Source organism: Buceros rhinoceros, unplaced genomic scaffold (assembly GCF_000710305.1).
Source record: "Buceros rhinoceros silvestris isolate BGI_N320 unplaced genomic scaffold, ASM71030v1 scaffold5691, whole genome shotgun sequence".
In the NCBI taxonomy this organism is placed as follows: domain Eukaryota; kingdom Metazoa; phylum Chordata; class Aves; order Bucerotiformes; family Bucerotidae; genus Buceros; species Buceros rhinoceros.
Genome location: NW_010394720.1, coordinates 86145 through 106823, shown reverse-complemented (window position 1 = coordinate 106823; position 20679 = coordinate 86145). Strand labels below are relative to the sequence as shown.

The 20679-nt window shown below is 37.5% G+C and overlaps 1 protein-coding gene across 1 annotated transcript in view; it reads left to right on the top strand.

Annotated features, from left to right (window-relative positions):
• Positions 1-383: 383 nt before the first annotated feature.
• LMBRD1 (LMBR1 domain containing 1) overlaps positions 384-20679 on the top strand; it is a gene marked incomplete at its 5' end in the record, with an annotated part of 52112 nt that continues 31816 nt past the window's right edge. The window contains 5 exons of the mRNA XM_010145297.1: positions 384-481; positions 1442-1509; positions 5604-5692; positions 6912-6985; positions 20310-20435. Coding sequence (XP_010143599.1) covers positions 384-481; positions 1442-1509; positions 5604-5692; positions 6912-6985; positions 20310-20435 — 455 coding nt within the window. The remainder of the gene's footprint in view (positions 482-1441; positions 1510-5603; positions 5693-6911; positions 6986-20309; positions 20436-20679) is intronic.

Sequence of the window (20679 nt, the reverse complement as noted above, 5' to 3'; positions counted from 1 at the left end):
ATTTGTTATGTTTGTGTGTACTTTTTTCTATGAACACCTTCTATTATTAGGTGGTCTAGTTTGCCTTTGTTCACTATCCTCTATGCTAACACTTCCAGGGCATTAGACCTGTGTATCACCCGCATGCAGATGATTACTTTTAGTCTTTTTATCACTGCTGAATTGAAGGTTGATCTGAAATCTGTAGTCTGAAAGGGTTAATTCTAGGAGTCCTTTGGAGTTTGCAGAACAGGAATAGTTCATATGTGGTCTAGTAAATTTTATGAACTTTGCAATATTTAAAATTAGTAAGAGCTCGAATAAGAGGAATCTAGTGTTTCTTTCCTTTGAATTACTATGCAGTAAATGCAGTGTCAATGTAACTCTCTTAAATTTTCTCCTAGCTTTGTACTCCATCATACTGTTCTGTGTCTTTCTGTGGATTCCCTTTGTCTATTTCTATTATGAGGAGAAAGAAGACGATGATGGCAACACATGCTCAGTAAGTTCACTCTTAACAAATGCACTGAGTAGTGAAAAGACAATTGAATACAGACAAAAATTAAAGTAAAATTTTTTCTAACTTGAATACCACAATGACAGTAGCATTTCTAGGTTGCTTTAAAATACTGAGGCAGCTTTTAATAACACTTAATCTGACATAGTTTACTGTAAGCACTGTGGTCTCACATGAAAGGGAACTTCAGTGAGTTATGTAATTAACATCCATGTTGCTGTTTTTAAGCTTCCTACAAATTTCTTTGAGCCTGACTTCATATACAAGAAGTTAAAACCTCTTATGTGAGATTTTTACAGTAGAAAACGTGTATGAACAGATTTTAAAGTAGAAGATAGGAAGATTATATTGATTCTGAGACACTAAATTTGAGTACTTTCCTTCCTGTAGCACTTGAATTTTTTTCTTCAAGTAGGCAGTAGTGATTTACCAGAAGCCAGCACTTGGTTATTTTCGTAACACACTGAAGATTTTTGAGATGCATGGCATTCCAGGGAATACAATAAACGCATGCCTGTAAGGTGCTCACTTCTCAAGTGAAAATACTTCTCTTCAAGACTATTTTAATCATTGGTGATTATTTTCCTCTCTATTCAATTGTAATGTTAACATGAGAAAAAAGGCTTAACAAGAATATTCTTATTCTCAATAATAATTTTCTTTAAGTGCATTTGCACTGGACAAATGTACCCTGGCTTCTGACCACAGCTGTTCAAGTGCTTTGTTTATGATGGAAGCATAATTCAATGTCATTGTTCATAGTTCTCAAGCAATGAGACTCTTCAAGAATTTTTCTTCTGACTTGTATCTGCAACTACTCATATTTCCTGTGGAGATTCTTTTGTAGATCACCTGTTATGCTAAGTATACTTTGCTGTAACTTGTTGGACAAATCCCTTTGGATTTATTTTATGTTAATATATTAACCTTCTCTTTAATATACAGCAGGTTAAAACTGCACTCAAATATACTCTGGGATTCATCACAATTTGTGTAGTTCTTCTCTTAATTGGGTAAGTATTTGTATTGAACATTAACAGGAGATACACTAAATAGAACTGCAAACAAAATTTTGTTCTGTGCAAGATTAAAAAGGTAGAATATGGTGCTCTCAGTCTGTACAGTGAATATCTAGCTTAATATTTAATAGGGCTTAAATATCCTGAGAATTAGGTATTGAAAAGTAAGTCTAATGGCAAGTTAAGACAGTTTTCTTAATTGTGGAGGTGCTTCCACATTCTACCTGCTTGTACAGTGTGAATGTCCATAAAGGACGTGGTAGCTGTGACATTTACAGCTGTATTGGTATCTCAGTGTACAACAGGGAGTAAAATACATGTCCTCTTCTTGTTTTCTGCCTCTATCAAGTCCTTTAATGGACATCCCAAAACAGCTTTTAGGAATATGAGTAGGGGTTAAGTGCTTGATACTTTCCTAAATGGAAGTGTTCTGTGAAGGTAATAAGTGTAGTGTGGGGTTATCCTGGACATAGTTGTGTATGATGAAAGTTTTGCTGGCATTTGCTTGAAAGGCAGACCTCACTCAAGTGGGTAACTTGTTAGCAGAAATGCTGTTGTTCTGAAACTCCAAGCAGTATCAAAATTAAATCTGTATCACCATTAAGCATGAAACACATGTGAGTATTGAATGTTTCTAATGTATGCTGCATTATAAACTTTTTAGCATTTTGACTGCAGCAATGACATTGGTAAAATTTACAAAATGTATGCTGAACTGATCCAGATCAAAGTACTGGAGTGTGAAGTAGAAACTAGAGTGAAATTAATGCTTCTAATTGTATACCACCTTACTGGAATATTGTTTTAGTTTTCATTAACACCTAAGGTACATTTTTAAGTAGTCTCTTGTACTTTCAATGAAAAGTAACATTTGCTATTATGAGACTAAAGGAGTTTGAGTTAGCTTAATCATGGTCTAGGAATATTACTAAAGCTTCTGACAAAAGCTGTTTCTGACCGTTGGTTCACATCATAGGCATACATATATGAAAAATTTTCTCAACTAGATATTATACATTACATTATCTCTAGTAGGTGTTGGCTGAATCCTCAGTAGCTGTAAGCCTGTTTATTCCTCTCTTTCACTAAGATGGAACTTGCTTCTTGACTTTCTAATTGTCCTCTGTGCTCTTAGACTTGTTCTTCAGAGACTTGTAAATTACAGCAGCTTCTACCACCTCCTCTGATACTGCACCATATGACAGTGAGATTGACATGCAAACGACAGGTCTAGTACTTGGCCTAGGACTGAGTTACTGAACAGCACTTCTCCATGGGTACTGACTTGAAACCCACTGTTCTAAACAGCAGGAGTATCTGCTGCAGAGAGGCAGGACTCCTTTAGATAATGGGAGATTTAAATATTTGAGTTCGAACTGGAAAACTCTTTCTGCTACCAAATGTACGAGGTTGCTTGCTTTCCTTTAAGATGGTAATAATTAATCAGTAGCATCATCCTGATGCCCTCAGAATGGAAAAGCACCCTTGCTACTCTGTTGCTGCAGTAGCAGCTCAAGTATAATTATTGTCTGTCCCTTTAAGGGGAAAGTACAAGACTGGACAGCTCAGTTTAGGAGACAAATGAGGTGACTGTACTGAAGAGAAATGTGAACTTAGGTTCTAATGTAGTTTTGCATGTGTGTATGTATATTTATGTACAAAATAGCATGGTAGGAAAGAGAAAAGTGATGCTAAAACCTCTACATGAGTGGTGCAACTGAATGTGGTAATGCAGACCAGTTGTGTGGTACTGCCTATACCTGCCAGTAGCAGGAGACTTTAACTCTGGTGGTCAGGATCAGACCAACATTAAAACAGACTGGAATTATGTACTGAATTTTAAGAGGCTAGGCCATTAAGCCTACTTATGAGTATTATGCATGTAAGTTATTATGTCCATAATACTCATATGCATGTAAGTTACAAGAGCAAGTGGAGATGGAATGTTTCCTGTTAAGTGCCTAGCAAATTGTCTATCTTGTGCTTACATCACTAGTCTCATCAAGACAGCCTCTGTTCTGATTCATTTAGCAAGTAATCTGTATAATAAATAGCTCAGTTCCTTTAAAGATGGGTCTACTCAGGAAGTTCCTACAATCTATATTAAGACACCATTATACAGTAGTCTGGTTTGAATGAAAATATTTGCTTTTGAGGGTAATGAATGTTTGATTTTAAAAGGAATGTTTCCCTGACTGCGAGTGTTTGGAATTAAACTGGTTGCCTTAAGTTTTCTAGAACCACTACCCTTTAAAAAGCTATGAATATGTCTAATTAGCCTGTAAAAAAAAAAATTATTCAATCTCTATTATAACAACTCAAAGGAAATCAGTTTGAACCTAGTGTGTTAGAAATTATTTTCTTAAGGATGGCAGTTAATGGCACTCTTTGAAGAACAAACTTGACCCATCTACACCCCTTGTTTTATTAGCCCTACCAAAAGTTAATACTTTTAAACTGCTTGTCTTGCATTTACTTTCCTTGTTCTGCAGCCTAGATATTGATCTAAATTTTATATAATAACATTCCCAGAAGGTGTTTTAAACAGCATAGCAGTTTGCTTCTATTCTTAAAATGACTGCAGTTAATTTCATTTCTGGCTAGAACTCCAAGTCTAAGATGTCAGAGCTGAGCTGCTGTTTGCTTGCATTAACTGAATTCTCAGGTACACCTGTAAAACCCTGCAGTGGCCCTTGTACTCTATTCACTCCCTGTCAATGGGCTGACTTGTACTGCATCAGTGATGACAACCTGTTATGGAGTTATTTAGCATGGAAACTTCTCGTGCTGTTGATGGTTGCTGTAGGCTTCAGACTGCTTTGGCAATTTAGTCAACATAGCAAAATAACCAAGACTTTTGTCAATTTTTTTCTTGCTTAGCATGATGAAGAATGGGGCTAAACTGCTGTGTGCTGTGCTGGTGCAATGTATGGACTGTGTTTTAGAGATCCTTTGGAAGGATGGATGGGATGCATGTCTGTAGATGGCAAGGCATGATGTCTCATTCTTCATGTGACCTAAGCTAGAGGGCAAATGTCTGTTAAAGTGTGCTGGTTAGCCTTCTGGCTAGTTTGCTGGTAGTTGAGAGACCCTGTTCAGGAGGGGAAGATTCCTGTTTGTTTGTGACTAAAGCATTAATTCACAGCTCCTGCATTCCTTTGAGGTCCTCAGTGCATGGAATTTGAACAGGAGAGAATCAGATGTCCATCTCCTTTAGTGGAGATTTAGCTAAGTACTAAGTGAAGAGTGTATAATGGGTACTGTGGCTTCTGCTCTGATTAGTGTCCTTTGGCATGCTGGTTTGAGGTAGCTTCAGCAAAAATTCCTCTGTTCTTGTTGGGGGGGAAGCCAGCAAGTTACAGATATCCTAAGATTCTTGTCAAACCAGTGTCCATCTCATTTGTTCCCTGCATGTGGTCTGTAGATAGCAAATTCATATCAATGCTAAAGTTAAAGGACGTCAGCTCATTTAGTTTCCCAGAGTCTCCTATTTTAACCCATTTTAGCAAATAAATCTGTAGTTATTTGATGCCATCTCCTGTAAGTAGAAATTTTTCCTGACTAATACCTGTGTCTTAATTTTGCCTGGATGCTATTTTATGGAAAGAATTACTACTAGTAGCAGATACAAGAACAAAATTTGGAAGTCAGAAAACATTCATCAACTTAAGTAAATGCTAGTCTTTGTCATTTCACGGTCAAGAAGCTAGCTTCCAGAAGTGTAGATTTATGAGATTTTGTTTCTATTGATCCTTAAAGTATTTTCTTCTGCACGTGTCAAATCAGGATAGTAAATCAGGTTAATATATCTTTTAATGATGCTTCAGTGTAGGGTCCTTACCTCTGTTAGGACTGGTAAACAGAAAATCACTTGTTCATTGACCTCAGACCTGACTCTACGCTCACTCACCCAAGTACATAACTTAAGGGGAATGGGAGTAGCAGGAAACATTGCCTTCAGATTTTTTTTTAAACTTAACGTACAATTTTTTCATCAAATAAATGAATTTCTATTTGCTCAACCTAGAAGTAGAATTCTTTTGCTATTTGACTAATTGGGGTAACATGACTTCTTTTCTTTCTTACAGTGCTTTTGTTCCTTTGGATATTCCCAACAAGAAGAATTCCACAGAGTGGGAGAAAGTGAAGCTCCTGTTTGAAGAATTTGGAAGTAGTCGTAAGTTTAAGATTTTTATCTGAGCTTTGCATAACTTGCTACTAACTTCTCTTGGTATATACTCATCACTGACTGAACAGTAAAACTACTTTCTTGGTGATAGTCTTCTGACTTGACTCCTAACTGTTCACCTACACTAAATCTTTGCAATAAGATTGTTCTTTTTGTTCAGACAAAAAACAAAACAAAAATTGGAACCATCTTTAAAGTATAGAGGGGTGACACTGGCAGTGTCTGCTTTCAGTACAGGCCCCATTTGACAGCAAGGGTTCCAATATTGTGTCCTATGATAGTAATGGTGGGAAGGGGAGGCCCATGGAGTCTTCACTTAACATAGCTTTTAAGTGTTACTTGGATACCCTAAAATCAGTGAACTTCAGTATGAGTGTGTGCTTACCTAACTAAATGCGATATTGGTGTTCACTGCAAGAAAGACTATTTCATAAGTGATTTTGTCTATTTAGATGGGGAAATCTGAGTGTTATAATTGCTTTCCCTTTGTTCTCCTAGTAGTGACCTCTTCTAAAATTTTGTTTGCGTTTGTTTTACTTGTTTATGCTAGGGCTATAAGGAATTGTTGTGAAAGCCAAATCTTCTACCCTTTTCTTCTATTTTGTACCTTTTAATTACTGAGGTGATAGTAAGGCTACAGTAACTCCTTACAGTAAAAAGTGAAATACCTTTTTCAATTTGTACATCTGGATGTGTGTGGTCTGAGTGCAGCTGAGGTCTGCAGTCTGCCTTGTTTGGTTGTGTGAAGGGTCTATGCTTGCCTGATTCTTCTGATAGCGCTTTATTATGAAAAATTAGGTGATAACATAAACCCCGAAGATGAACCATCCAGAATGCATGTTTTATATTGTGAAAATTACCAGAGCAGCCTGTGGGGGTCAGAAATAAGTCTAGAAGAGGCATTAGACAGCTATGGGAGCAACTACGTTAGTGGCTAGTCAACCATTCGACTGAATGCAACCATTTGATTCTGTGAACTTGTAACAAAGGCAAAATGGCTCTCCTGCTTTTTGCCGTGTTGGAGGAGGATCTACTGCTGACAAAAATGCTAGGTAAAACTTTTTGTCTGAGTTGTTAAGGCTGGTAACTATGTCAATTTTTTTGCTTTTTTTAATGAACTTAAATATTTTGAGGAAACCAGTTTGGGAAGAAGAAATGTTCTTATATCTCCAGTATAGGAATTTTCAACATGCGGTTTTTTTTGCAGATGGCTTGACTGCTCTTTCATTTTCCATTAGTTCCTTGACTGTGATTGGAATGTTGGCAGCTATCACTTACACAGTAAGTTGCTATGCAAATGTGTCAGCTTTTTACATTCATGATACTTGCAGTTACCACAGGCTATACCTGTACAGAGAACTGTCATCGTGCTAAGTAGCTCCAACAGTGTCTTCTAGATCTGGGTTTCCATGGTTTGAAATACTAATAAGTTCTTGCAATGAGGAATAACTTTTCTGCTGTAAGTTTAAGAACTGCTGTTTCAGTCTTTGACCACAGATCAGACTTAGTTTCAATGTGTTTCTGCAAGGGAAAGTCACATTATTTCTTATGGCTTTTAACACACATTCACTGGCTCCTCTTCTTGAGTCCCTGTCTTTTTCTTTATCCAACAGCAGAGAATTAAATATTGCTTTTTTATTTGAACTATGGCATAACCTAGACTTGGTCTGGTCAGTCTGTAATACTGAACATAACTTTTACTACAAGTCTGGGAAGTCATGCTTCCCTAAGACTCAGGCAGGGGCTGGCCCAGAATACATCCTCTCAGTTGCTACCAATTTGGACTACTCCATTCCCTCTGCTTGGAGGGAAGCATGATTCTAAAAGCACTAACTGTTTTTGTCTTTAACTTCCTACTTGTTTGCATTGTGGACTTTTTTGCTGTTTTGGTCTGGTATAAAAAAAATCACCTGTAGATAAGACAGACTTCAGTGCACAAAGTCTGTGAGGAATTGTCTGCAATGCTTGCTGCTGACTTCAGACATCTGGCAAGCAGTTAGGCTTCTTGTATCTTTCACCCAGCCTTCTGCATGCCTATCAAATTGTTTGTCCCAGTTTCTAAGGGTGGGAGGCCTTTCTGCTTAGTCATCAAACCATTGTTTGCTAATTGATGGTAGATTTTTTTAAATACAAAAAGAATACCTTTGTATCAGAGTGAACACAAGAACAAAGACACCTACTTGAAAATTACCAGCAAATGCTCAGCCGATGGTGGAAAAAAGGGTAGAGAAAATACAGGGCACAATGTGTGGCATCTGAATTCCCTTGTCTCTGTACAGAGGTGATTTCAGATCTTTCAGGTTTATACTAGTGAAGGGTTGAGGATTTGTAGTACAGACAGCACTGAATTTTTTTTGATGTTCCCCTGGCTTCCTCAGTCTGTTCCATTGCCAATGTTGGAATTGTTTAAGGAAAGGTAAGAACAGGTGTTTGGTCTTCTGTATACTCATTCACCTGATTAAAAAAGTATTCTAAACGAACACTCATGAAGGTTGAATTGTAATAAATTATGTTAGCAAATACTTTCATACCTAAATAAGGTACAAATGCCTACTACTTTAACAGAAAATACTAAGAGTAAATAGGGATGCTGTGCCTGCACTGATTGAATTTGACTGATTTAATCTTGAAAGGCTATTTGTGGAAGAGTACCGTGAAATACATGAATCAAGTGGTTCTGTATAAGTTGCTTGAAGTGCAATGTATCCATTTTACAATTAGTCATGTTGGTTAACAATGCTGCTTTGTGTGGCCTTCAGTGTGAAGAGTTAGATTATGGCTGTTCTGAAACTGAACTTATGCATTGTGGTAATACACAATGCTGTGACAAGTTAAAGAGGCTTTGGCACTGGCAGCAGGCAGTCTTGTATTTGAGTAGATACTGAGAGCAAAAGCTCACTTCTGCACATGTGTGCTCCTAAGTTTTCTCTAAAAGTATATTCTCCCACTTCCAGAGAGGAAGGGATGAGCTGTTCTTTAGATTGTAAATGGCTACAGTTTAAATTATGGAACTAACAAACTTATACCAATGACTAATCTAGTTAAAATCTATTTTTTTAAGGAGTGCCATCAATATTGATCCAGTGTCCTGGGCCAGGTTGATTTAATGTATTACTCTGAAGTACACATTGAGCTATTTATGCAGCAAAGAACAGACTTCTTACCAGGCTGCTTAATACATTTGCTATGCTTGGATTTTTTGGGGGAGAAGGGAGCAAATGTGGGACAATGCAAATTGGAGCATTATGCTGGACCAAAGCTGCTGATAACTGAGAACTTGTGTTACTGAGTATGATAGAAAGGTAGATAATACTATGGTTCAATGTGGTTGTCACATTAGCTTTCTGGTTTTCATTTTCTATGGCTTCAGACACCAAAATTTGATGCAGTGATATGTACAGAGAAGAGGGGTTTTTCTGCTTTTTTCCTCAAACTATGAGAATTTTGCTGTTAAGAGCTTTTCCTCAGCTTTTGAATGGGGTAGCATGAAACACACTGAAAAAGCCAAAGACACTGAAGAATTAAAGCATATTTGATACAAAATTCCTGAGTTCCTCAGTTTCTGTGAAATACTAGTTATAAATTTGGGGAGGGATTAGTAATACATATTGAACCTGAAAGCATTTCATCACTCAAGCAAAGTCACTGGGATGGTACTAACACAAAAATTACCAGCTTAAGGAGTTAATGTAAACACTGTTTCTCCCAGGGAATGTCAGATCTTCCTAAAAACTACTTTCAGTGATGAGTTAATACAAAAGATGGTATATTTTTTTGCAGATGCTGTTGGCTAAAAGCAAGAATTAGGTTTGAATTCAAGTTTTATGATTGCTATGAAATATTTTCAGGAGTCAACAGCTAATATTTGAATAAAGGAGCAAATATTCTATGGCATTTTTTAATACCACTTCACTCTAATGAGAATAGAAATGAGATGCAGGAAAGGTGATTTTGAAGGAGTAAAAGGAGTGTTTAGAGAATGGATTTTAACTCCACACTTTAAATAAATTGGCTTGTTCCGTTTAGCTTTTCTGCATGATGACATTTGGGACAAATGCAAAATGTGGCAAAAAATGTTGCAACTGTGGCTTCTCTGGAGCTATAATAGTGCCTAGCTGTGGAGTGTGCTTCTTGATTCTGAACCATTTTCAGCAGTGTTAGCCAGTAGGAACCAGTAGGAAAAAACAGTGCTTCTCTAACACTTGACTGCAGAGGGAGGTGAAAAGTGGCTAACATAAGGCTAAACATTTTTTATAAGGATAAGCTAGACCAGGCATCTTAGCTTAGTATTTAAGTGTCTTGCCTTATTTAAGTCTGTAACAGTAAAATTCTCTTACATATGCTTATAAACTATTGTTCTATGAGTTTTGTTTCTGCTGTGTCACTATAGCCATTCCAATGAGCAATTTTTCTTAAGGTACTTCTTTTACTAGAAGGTAGGCACAAAACAATTTTCAGAATTTTCTAAACTTTTTATGGAGTGTAGCAAATTTACAGGTTAGAACAAAAAAAATTCAATTAAAATTGTGGTAAAGCAGAATATTTTTAACAGTGTGGTTTGTTGCAAATTGAGTGTAACACATTAGGTGAGTACTGTTTCTAGACCTTGTTGATACTGCTTCAGTACCATTTTTAAAAGTAAATGAAAATTCTGAAAGCAAGTTTATAGACAGAGATGCATAACATGTAACTTTTGAAATTTAAGAAGCTGTGTTTAGGAAAAATACTTTTGAACTAAACTTTTCAGAGTAATGCTTCCCACTTCAGCTCTTGACATGCTGCTTACTATACTGTTACAACACGCTAACATCTTTTGTCAGTGATGTTCATTTCCCAAATTTCCATTGGGAAGCCAAACCTACCCTACATTGAGGGTATCCCATAAGATCTCCACAGAGAAGCTTATGAAATAAGACGTGCATGAGCAGACAGTGAGGTTGAATGAAAAATGACTGGATGGTGACCAGTGGCATGAAGTCTAGTTGGAGGCCAGTCACTAGCAGTGTACACTGGAGTCAATAGTGGGTCCAGTCTTGTTGATCATCTTCATTAATGGTCAGGATAATGGGGCAGAGTGTGCTCTGAGCAAACTTGCAGGTAACACACAACTGGGAGGAGCGGCTGACTCTCCAGGGGGTTGTGCTGCCATCCAGAGGGACCTTGACAGGCTAGAGTAATGGGCTGACAGGAACCTCATGAAATTCAGCATGAGGAAGTGCAAAGTCCTGCAGCTGGAGAGGAACAAACCAAGGGGACCAATATATGCAGACGACAATCTAGCAGGAAAGCAGCTAGATGAAGAGAAGGACCTGGGGGTTCTGGCGGATACCGAGTTGACTAGAGCCAGCAAGGTACCCTTGCTGCACAAAAGGGTAATGGTATCCTGGGCTGCATAGGAGGAGTATTGCCAACAGGTTGGTGGAGGTGATCCTTTCCCTCTACTCAACTGAGGCCACACACAGTGCTCTCTCCAGTTTGGGGTTGCCCAGTACAAGAGAGATATGGAGCTAGAGGAGGTGGTCCAGTGAAGGGCTGTGAAAAGTAAGGGGCTTTCTTCCTATTAAGAAAGGCTGGGAACTAGCACTAGTTTAACCTAGAGAAGAGGAAGGCTCGGGCGAAATCTTATTGGTGTGTGCAAATACCTAAAGGGAGAGTGTGAAGAATATGGGGCCAGGCTTTTATCAGTGGTGCCCAATGGTGGGACCAGAGGCAAAGGCACAAGATGAAACACAGGAGATTCCCACTAGACATCAATTTCTTTTTCCTCTGAGGCTGATCCTGGCACAGGTTGCTCAGAGATTGTGGAGTCTCTCTCTGTGGAGATATTCAAGAGCCATGTGGGCATGGTCCTTGGCAACTACTTGAGCAGGGGTGTTGGACCAGATGACCTCCAGGGGTCTCTTCCAACCTCAGGGCCTTTGCAGTCTGTCCACTCTGTGGACCTGCAGGATTTAGCAGTGGTACCAATGGGTGGCACTTACGGTGTGAGATGTCCTTCCTGTTTAACCTTGGCTCTAGCCTATGAAAAGCTTGAGAGGGACAGTGATTGTCAATACGACTGGCTCTTTATTAGATTAACTTAATTCCACAATACTGCTTTTACTGTTATAACTTCATTTAACTCAAGTTGGACAGCAAGTTGTTCCATCACAGCTATTATTTTGTGAGAAAGTATTTATTAGAGATTGTTACTATTTTTACCTCAGTATAACTAATGTTCAAGGAAAATCTCCTTTGAAGACATTTGCATACTATTTTTCCAGGGAAGTAGGCAGTTCTGTTTTTTGTAACTGCTAACTCTTGAAAGACAATGCTATGTCAAAGGATAGTGGTAATTTAAGTAGTTTGATAGGTGACAATTTTCAGAAACTGCTTGTGGCAGTGGAGAATGTGTGTTTGGGGGTGGGGGGGAAGGCCAAAGCAAACACTTACAAGCACTTAATACTTAATCTAAGCAATAAAAAATTATGAAAATAATTTTTTACTTTAAGAACTTGCCTATACAAGAGACAAATTTGCATGTATCTGCAAATGGATGTAAAAATGAGTGGTTTTTTTAACCACAGAAGTTGCAGTTATCTTTCTTGTGACTGACTTTGAACTGATCCTTGTTAGCATGGTCTTCTAGAATATAATAGAACTCACAGTTCATGTTTCATTTCCTTGCCAAATACACTGAAAAATAGTCTTGACATTGATACTTCAGAAGACTGAGAAAGGGAGAGAAAGATACAACTGGGTAAGATGTGTATTCTAAATTCATAACTTTTTAAGGGGAAATAATAAAATAGTGGATTATCAAAAGTGTAAATGAAGTCTACAGATGTTCATATCCTAGATAAATTAATATTATTGACAAGAGCATAAAAAGTTAATGTTTTCTCAAGTACATGCAATGTTTAAATGAATGATATTGTTTAAATTTATTGCTTAGTATGGCTCAATTTTCCACACAATCTTGAACTGGCAGTTGCTTTTCTTTTTTAAAGCTTTAATAACACAAAGTCTAATTTTTGGAGCTATGTAATGCATCATACTGAGTACAGCACTTGATATTTAACATGGTTTTCTAAGAAATGTGAACAAGTGATCCTCAGGGGGGCTCTGCAAATCCATGACCTTAGTGATTTATACTGACAGCTTTCCATGTCTATAAATGCAAAATATAACAAGAAAATGATAAATTAGGGCTGCAGTGCTTTGTTTGAAACAGTTTCACAGATGATGTAGTTTGCATCTGTTCTCTCAGTAATGTGTTTTGCATTGAAATGGTTATACATTGCCTTAGGTATTAATACAATAGTTGTTGTCAGCTCCAGATTGCTATTTGAATTCAAGGCAGAATAATTTATTACTCACAATGATAGGCAGATTAATTTTTGACTGATCTTGTGCATCTCATTTAACATGTCCTTGAAGGATGATTATAATTGGCTGTAATTTTTCCAAAACATTTAATAAACATTATTTGATATCTTATGAAATTGTAAAGTAATCCTTTTTCTTGCATCCTGAAAGAGATGTTACAAAGCTCAGTTTGTCTACCAGTGAATTTAATGACCTTTTCATATCTAATTTTTGTCCAGAGTATGATTTAGTTTTCTTGCAGTTGACTTATTAACAGCCGAAAAGCTTAAAACCTTTCATGATCTAACTGAAAAAGCACTCATTTGCTACTGATTAAGTGAACATTAAATTGTTATTGAGAAATCCAGAAGTTAGTGGCATTTATAGTCATTACCACTTAAATTCAATGTCAAATCTTAATCAAGTAACTACATCTCTAATATTTACATTCACTTCTCATGAAGCAAACTAATCTGAGTGTTTGTTTTATCAGCCTGTTTCCTACTACACTCTTGGAGAACTGTAGATATTAAACCGCTGGATCAATGATGGTTTTGTACTTCGAGATTTTAGAGTTACAGCTTGAAAGGAGGTTAAACTTTTGGTGGTGGTTAGTCTTCTAAGCCTGATTGAGCAATGCAAATAATGGCAACTGGGTAGAATAGTTGTGCGCAGTATTATAGCCGCTGAGTTATCTTTTTTGCAGATGATATGTCCAGCAAGCACAAGTTTACTGTGCACAGTATGTAAGCTGTCATACTTGGTTTCAGCATCTTACAAACATCAACAGCATTTTTTAGTCTGCTTAAACATTGACAAATAAGTGAAACATTAATATGAAAAATGAAGGTGAATGTGTAACAAGATGCTGTAGTTATGAATGTTAGGGAAATGGATAAGCAAGTACTCCGTGAACTGTTCACTTTGTATACCACAGATCACACAAGAACTGTCAATCTAAACGTGCTAGTTCAGCTTGGTCAGTCTGTTCTGTGTTTTGAGGGTTTTTTATTAGCAATATTACTTAATTATATGCTTTTATAGCAATTGAAGATTAGATACTAAAACTTCTTAGGAAAGAACTGAGTTTATACTAGTTGACATATTGAATAATATTCTAAGCTGTGTGGCATAAGCTTCTCCCTGCCCCAAAAAAACCAACCAGCCAACTCTATCTATGAGATAAATACATCTGAAGATGGCAGACTAAGAGACTTTCATCCTTACTCTTAACGATTTAGGAAGGATGTGTCAAACTGTCACAGTTTGCCATGCTCAGTGGTGTTAGGGAACTAAGATTCTTCAATTACGATTTTTGTTTGAATGCTAGTATGTGTAGATAGCCAGAGGTGGAGACATCTCTTCAATGTGAGGAAATAGATGACTGTTACTTGAAAAGTAACTGACTCTGCAAGAAAACTGTGTGGTTTAGGTGCACAGAGGAGAAAGACAGTTTCAAGAAAGGTGGAGTCCTAGATCCTCTTACACAAAGTCAGAGGTGCTACTTGTATTGGTATGACATAGGAAAGCGTACCACACTTGAGACTATGGAATTGGACTAGCTTACCTGCTCCATCAGAAGCAGTGCTAACAAGGGTGCATTGCATAGTTATGAAAATAGTGTTCACTATAGGTAATTGAACTGTATCAATTGCTATGGAGGACAAAAGGTATCATAATTTGACTTCCCTCATGCTTGCCATAATTGAAATAAAAAGCTAATTAGGCTATCAATACAAAGAATTTCTTCTATACCAAAATATTCTTGGAATGGAGGGTTTGAGATGTTCATATTGAAACTAAACAACTTGTACTTGACTTATTTAAAGTATTTAGCGTATCCTAAGCTAGAGTTTAGCTCTTGAACTTGAATAGATGCAACTTTGATCACATTCTAGTTGGTAGAATTGAACATTTTGTCTGTGGTCACACTTTCAGGTGAAGTCTTGAAACCAGCTGTTGTATGAAAATAGGCATTTGAATATTTGTATATTAAACTTTGAGCATTTCTTCTTGTATACAGTGATACAGTTCTCTATCTTTTTTTAATTTGGCTGTTCGTGGTTTCGCTAGAGGGCAGTGCTGTGCAAGAAATGTTTGTCAGTATTAATTTCTATGCTTTCTGCACAGGATTATATATACATCTTTAAAACACCTCAGTGATAACACTTAATAGCCACATCTGCTTGATGTATGGACCTCCAAAAATAAATGGAATGAGGAGTCTTTCTGCTATGCTACTTAAGTACTTTCTGACAATTCCTTGAAATCACAAGTTTAACTCTTTCAAGTATCTTTAACCAGAAAAAAGTCAATTATCATGCTGATGGAGGAGCAAACTGATCAGAAACAATCTATGTGTTCTCTATAAAATCTCTAATAAGGAAAGATTATCCTGTTTGGGCCACAAGATAATAATTAGACCTTATCTTATTAGCTGAGCATAGCAGATGTAGGAAGTGAAACATAATCAATGCCTAGTTAAACTATAATGATGGCTTCTGACTTTTTGTACCTGATGTTCAAAGTTAGCTTTAACTTATTTAGACCTCTAAGGGTATTTGCTATATTAATCTCAATTTTCTTTCTTTTCCTGTGCTCATCAGGACTGATTTGTGTGCTTATGACACACCCTTCCCAGTGAAAATCTTTAACATATGGAATTTAAAAACATTAAACTAGCAGTTACAGTTCCCAGTGGGAAACCTTTCTGGATTTTTTTAATACTCAAGGGTTTGTTCTTGATGCAGTTGCTTGCTGCAACTTCTGTAAAACATGATTTTACAACTTGTTTCAACATTGTTTTCTCACTTCTGCTTATGAGTGACTATTAGCGTTCTAGGTGACTAGTAAGAAAAGCATTCTTTATCTTGCCATGGACTTTGAGTTTAGCAAGTCTAAAGTATTGCAAGATGCTGAATCTGCAAGAGACCAAAGGATCAGGGCAACTCTTCCTTCTAAATCTTAACTATGGAATGACAGAAGTATAGCTGGATCTGCTTGCAGACAGGATGAGAAGGGACACCAAAGTGAAGATGAACTGAACTGGAAGTGATGCTCATGTAATCTCTAATGAGGTATTTTATTGCTCTGTGTGGGGCACAGAGTGTATTTGGGTTCAGTATCATGCGGAGACAACTGTTAAAGTATGCCTCTCACTGTTCTTCAGTGCCTGCTGATACTGCATAAACAGTATTGAACTAATTGTTGCTGTCATGTGAGTTACAGGCTCCTGCTTTACTGATGACAGATTTCTTTGCAAATTCCTGTCTTAGGCCTAGCTATCACTTCTGTGAATAACAAACAGAGAAGTCTTTAAAGTTTTGTTTAGACTGTTCTTTTTCATAGGTTAGGTAAGCTGGGATTTCTGTTGCTTTGCTTAAGTTGTTCTGATTTGTTTTTTCTCTTCTCCTTCAGTGTAGAAGTCCACCTACTTCAAGAAATCTATGAAGTCTAAATAAGAACATGTCTATTCAGAGATGCTATCTGTATTGCCTGTGGTAGACTGAAATCAGAATGATACAGCTGCTCACAGATGGTGCCTCTAACTTGTACTTACTAGGTAGTGAGCTCCTTGGGTTTGGCTTTCCAGCCCCTAGGCTAACTGATACAGGTGATCTTACATGGATCACTTTGGAGGATTCAGGGGAGGGAAAACTTCTTTAAAGAGTTGTTTTAACTACAGATTTAGACTTTTTTCTACTGTAATAGGGGTTTTCAGTGAAGCTGATAAGGGAGATTAATAGCAGCAGAGATAGCAGCCTGAGACTTTTAAATATCTAACCATGCAGCATGTATTATTAGGTATCAGCCTGAACAGTTAGTGTTCAGTACTAGATTCAGTTAATTTTGAAGAACCTATGTGGAAAAAAACATGTATGCTGTAATTGCTTGTTACATGTGGGTGACTGTTTTCTCTTCAGTGCCATGCCTCTTTATCTAACTTAACACTTCTAGGCAAGGGTTGTCTGAAAATAAGCCCTGGAAATAATAGTTCAGCGGTATAAACATGTCAAGACTTAGTTACTTGTTTTATCAAAATTCATGTACATAAATTAACTTGTCTTAATTGCTTTAAAGGCTCTTCTGATCTGTTTTTATTCATATTCCAGACTTCAAACCAACAACTTATTGCAGGTCTGACCTGACTCTTGGCTTTAGCATACAGCTTTGGTTTTCTTGTGCTATGTTCAGCACATAGCTTGCTTGTTGATTAAAGATGCCCATGAATAACATTGCATTAACCCAGGGAATTAAAACTTTGTTCAGGGCAGCCTTAAATATATCTCCATCATCCTGAAGAGAAATGCAGCCCTGAAGCTGAGCTAATACAGCCTCTTTTCAGACCTGTGACACATCACACGAGATGACTCATCTTTCTGTCCTTCATTCTATATACTGATGTCTTGAAGGACATATGTGGCATTTTCCCCAATGATGATGGGAGGCTTACTTGCATAATCATCTCATTATTAGCATTTTTATATTCAAGGAAGGAACTTTGGCTTTAACACTAGAGCAAGCTTGACATTCAGGTATGTAATTCACATCTGCAAAAACAGCAAAACAATGCATCGCTTCGAGAATTGCAGTTTGCTTTGTAGAAACTTAGATTTAGAAGATTTAGAACTCTGAATTTTATTCCTTAACTATTTTTGTTGAGTAAATACTTATAATCTGTTGATGGTAGCTGTTTGAAGACCAGGTGGAAGCCTCTGCTTAATGGTGGAATATGATTCTAAGCTTAGTTTTGTAAAATGGTGTAGGCGTGTTGTCATAGCAACCTTTTATTATATGTGTTTCTACATGCTGAATGTCTTTGGCTCTGGCTGGAAATGTTTTGGGTTCTGTGGAAGAACCTTGGTTAGACTGCAGCCTGCATTCTAATTATGAAATTGGATGGTGTTTAAATTTTCACCTAAATCCTGGAGTTATGCTTCAAGCAGCGAAGTGTCCTGAGTGAGCTCTTCAGGGTCAGTATGGGCCCAATACTACTCAGTCTCCATAAATGAGCTGAATGATGGGATTAAGTGTATAATCATAAATACTTTGAGAATGATATCAAACTGGGAGAAATATATACAATAGGATGAGGAGCTACCACAGAGGCATTGACAGGTGGGAAGATTGGGCCAAGAAGAGTAGCATCAGGTTTAGCAGATGTTAAGGTCTTCTCTTGGAATGGATTAATTCCAAGCAACAGTTCATTCTACCATCTGACTGGCTAGGGGATGGTCCTACTGAAAAGGACCTGAAAGTCCTAGTGGACAGCAAGCAGATCATGAGCCAGCAATGCAAGTCAAACAGTGTGCTGGACTTGCATCAACAAGAGCATAGCCGGTAGAGGAATGTGATTATTCCACTGTACCTGGCGCTTCTAAAGTGACCCCTGGAAATACAGTGTCTTGGTTTGGTCCCTCAGTTTCTTAAACTGCAAAACTGCAGAGGTTCCAGTGGAGGCTTGTGAAAGTAATTAGAGTTGGAGAATAAAAGCTGAAGGAATTCTTTCTTCATCCTAGAGAATTGTTCAGACGTTTTACTGATTATTACTCTGAACATAAGGAGCCTAATTCCACAGTAAGTTAACAGGGCTGTCAGACTGCTAAACTTATGCTTCATGCTTTCATAGCCTCATACTTGGGGGAAGTCTTTCTTGAAATCATGGAATACTGTTGCTTGCAGAGTGAAACTGAAGTTTGTGGGCTCAGTGGCAGATATGGGTATTGAAATGGTTAACTGAAATAGTGAATGTGGTTTTGAGCTACAGTAGTAGTACATAAGAGATGTCCAGGATTCAAACCTGCCACCCTTCGGCTTGTGGAACCAGTGCTTACCTGATTGCGCCACTGAACCTCAGGTGTAAAGGGTGGGGCCAGTTCCATGCATGCTGCGCCTCACCTAAAAAATCCACCACACAGGCCCGAAAGGTGCACTCATCACTTGCAGTGAGCGTGGGAAAAGCCCTTCCCAGATCTTCATTTGCGAAGCCAAGCCGGGATGATGGTGATGAATAAGACCCCTTCATTAAAGGGGCTTAGAACTGTGTCATGTTGAAAAATACACCAAATAAATGGGACAGTGTCTTGCTTTGAGTACAATGCATGAGATATTAGTATGTTGAAGTAGACTCTTAAGCAGGTCAAATCAAGTCTTGTGTACAGAAAGCTCATGTGATCTGATGGTATGTATGGTGAGACTTAGAACGCTAGCATTTGCGTTAAAACTATTCTCAGTATGAAATGTAAAGCTGTGCTCGAAGGAGGGAGCAATATTCGTGGGAAAATCTCCAAACTGCTCATTTCTGAAGTTAATGAATGTTCAGTTATCAAGCACTCTAGTAAAACTGTATGTGTTAATTATGATTAAGAGACAGAAGAAACTTACTGCTGAGCTCTGCACCAAGAACAGACTATTGCCAATGGGATGCCACCCAGAGTAAAATAAAAAGCCTTTAGCCAATGTCTTTAAGCTGCTTGGAGAAACTTCTGATCTTGGCCTAGATCTGCAAGACTCATAGGGTAGCAGGGAAGAAATAGTGGTATTTTCTTGTTTACATCAGCTCATATGTTTCTTATGTTAGTAGAAAGCTTACAGACTGCATTGGAAAAATCTAGACCTGGTATTGGTGTAGAAGCTGGTGAATGCTTTGAATGGTATAGGATTTATAACTACAAGTACATGCCAACCAAATTTATGAATGTGAACAGATATCTAAGCAGCCTTGGAATGTAACTGGGTTTACATAATCACTGAGCTTCTGCTGTGTCTTTACCGCAGATTATTTAGTAAACCAGGTCCTTCCTACATAATATGTTAAAAGTAAGGTGAAGACTACTGACTGCAAAAGTTGTGTATTCTCTGCTTCTAAAACTATTTAACTTAAATGTCTGGAAATTCCTTTTGATTATGATCTAAAGCAGGAAAACTTAAGTTTTGGGAAACAAAACAATTTGATAAAGAAATCCAAGGGCTGGCTTGATAAATCTTCATTGGGCTGTGCTAATATGAAGTCTTAACACATGCTAAGTGATCACGAGATTTGAGTACCATTGGAACAGTGTAGGATGCTGGAATCTTTAACTTTTGTTATATTTTGCTCAAAAAAGGAAAAGAATTGATTGCCTTATTAAAGGTCTGTAGAGGGAGGGTGGGAGGAAAAAAAAACCAACCTGGCAGTACTACCTTAAGGCTGCTGTATGTTGTAGCTATCTCAGATGAAAATGTATGACAGGGTGTGTGTGTTTCCTTTTTATTGTAGGCATATGGTATGTCAGCTTTGCCTCTGAACTTGATTAAGGGAACGACCAGTGCAGCTTATGAACGTTTAGAGAACACTGAGGATATTGAAGAAGTGGAGCAACATTTATTAAGGATTAAAACGAAGGTATGGTCTTTAATGTTCTCACTTAAAGTTTTTTTTTCTTGCTCGCTTACTAGTTTATGGTCATGCTGTAGAGATTTTTTTTTTTACCATGAAGAATAGCAAGTCAGAAGTGACTGTCTTCCAGTTATTTGGAAACAAGTGTGGTCACTTTTGTAGTAATCAGGTTTTCTTATCTGTTCTGCAGGAGTGGTTATTTCTGTCTAGCTATTAATGATGTTGATGAGCTAAATGCAAACTTCTCACT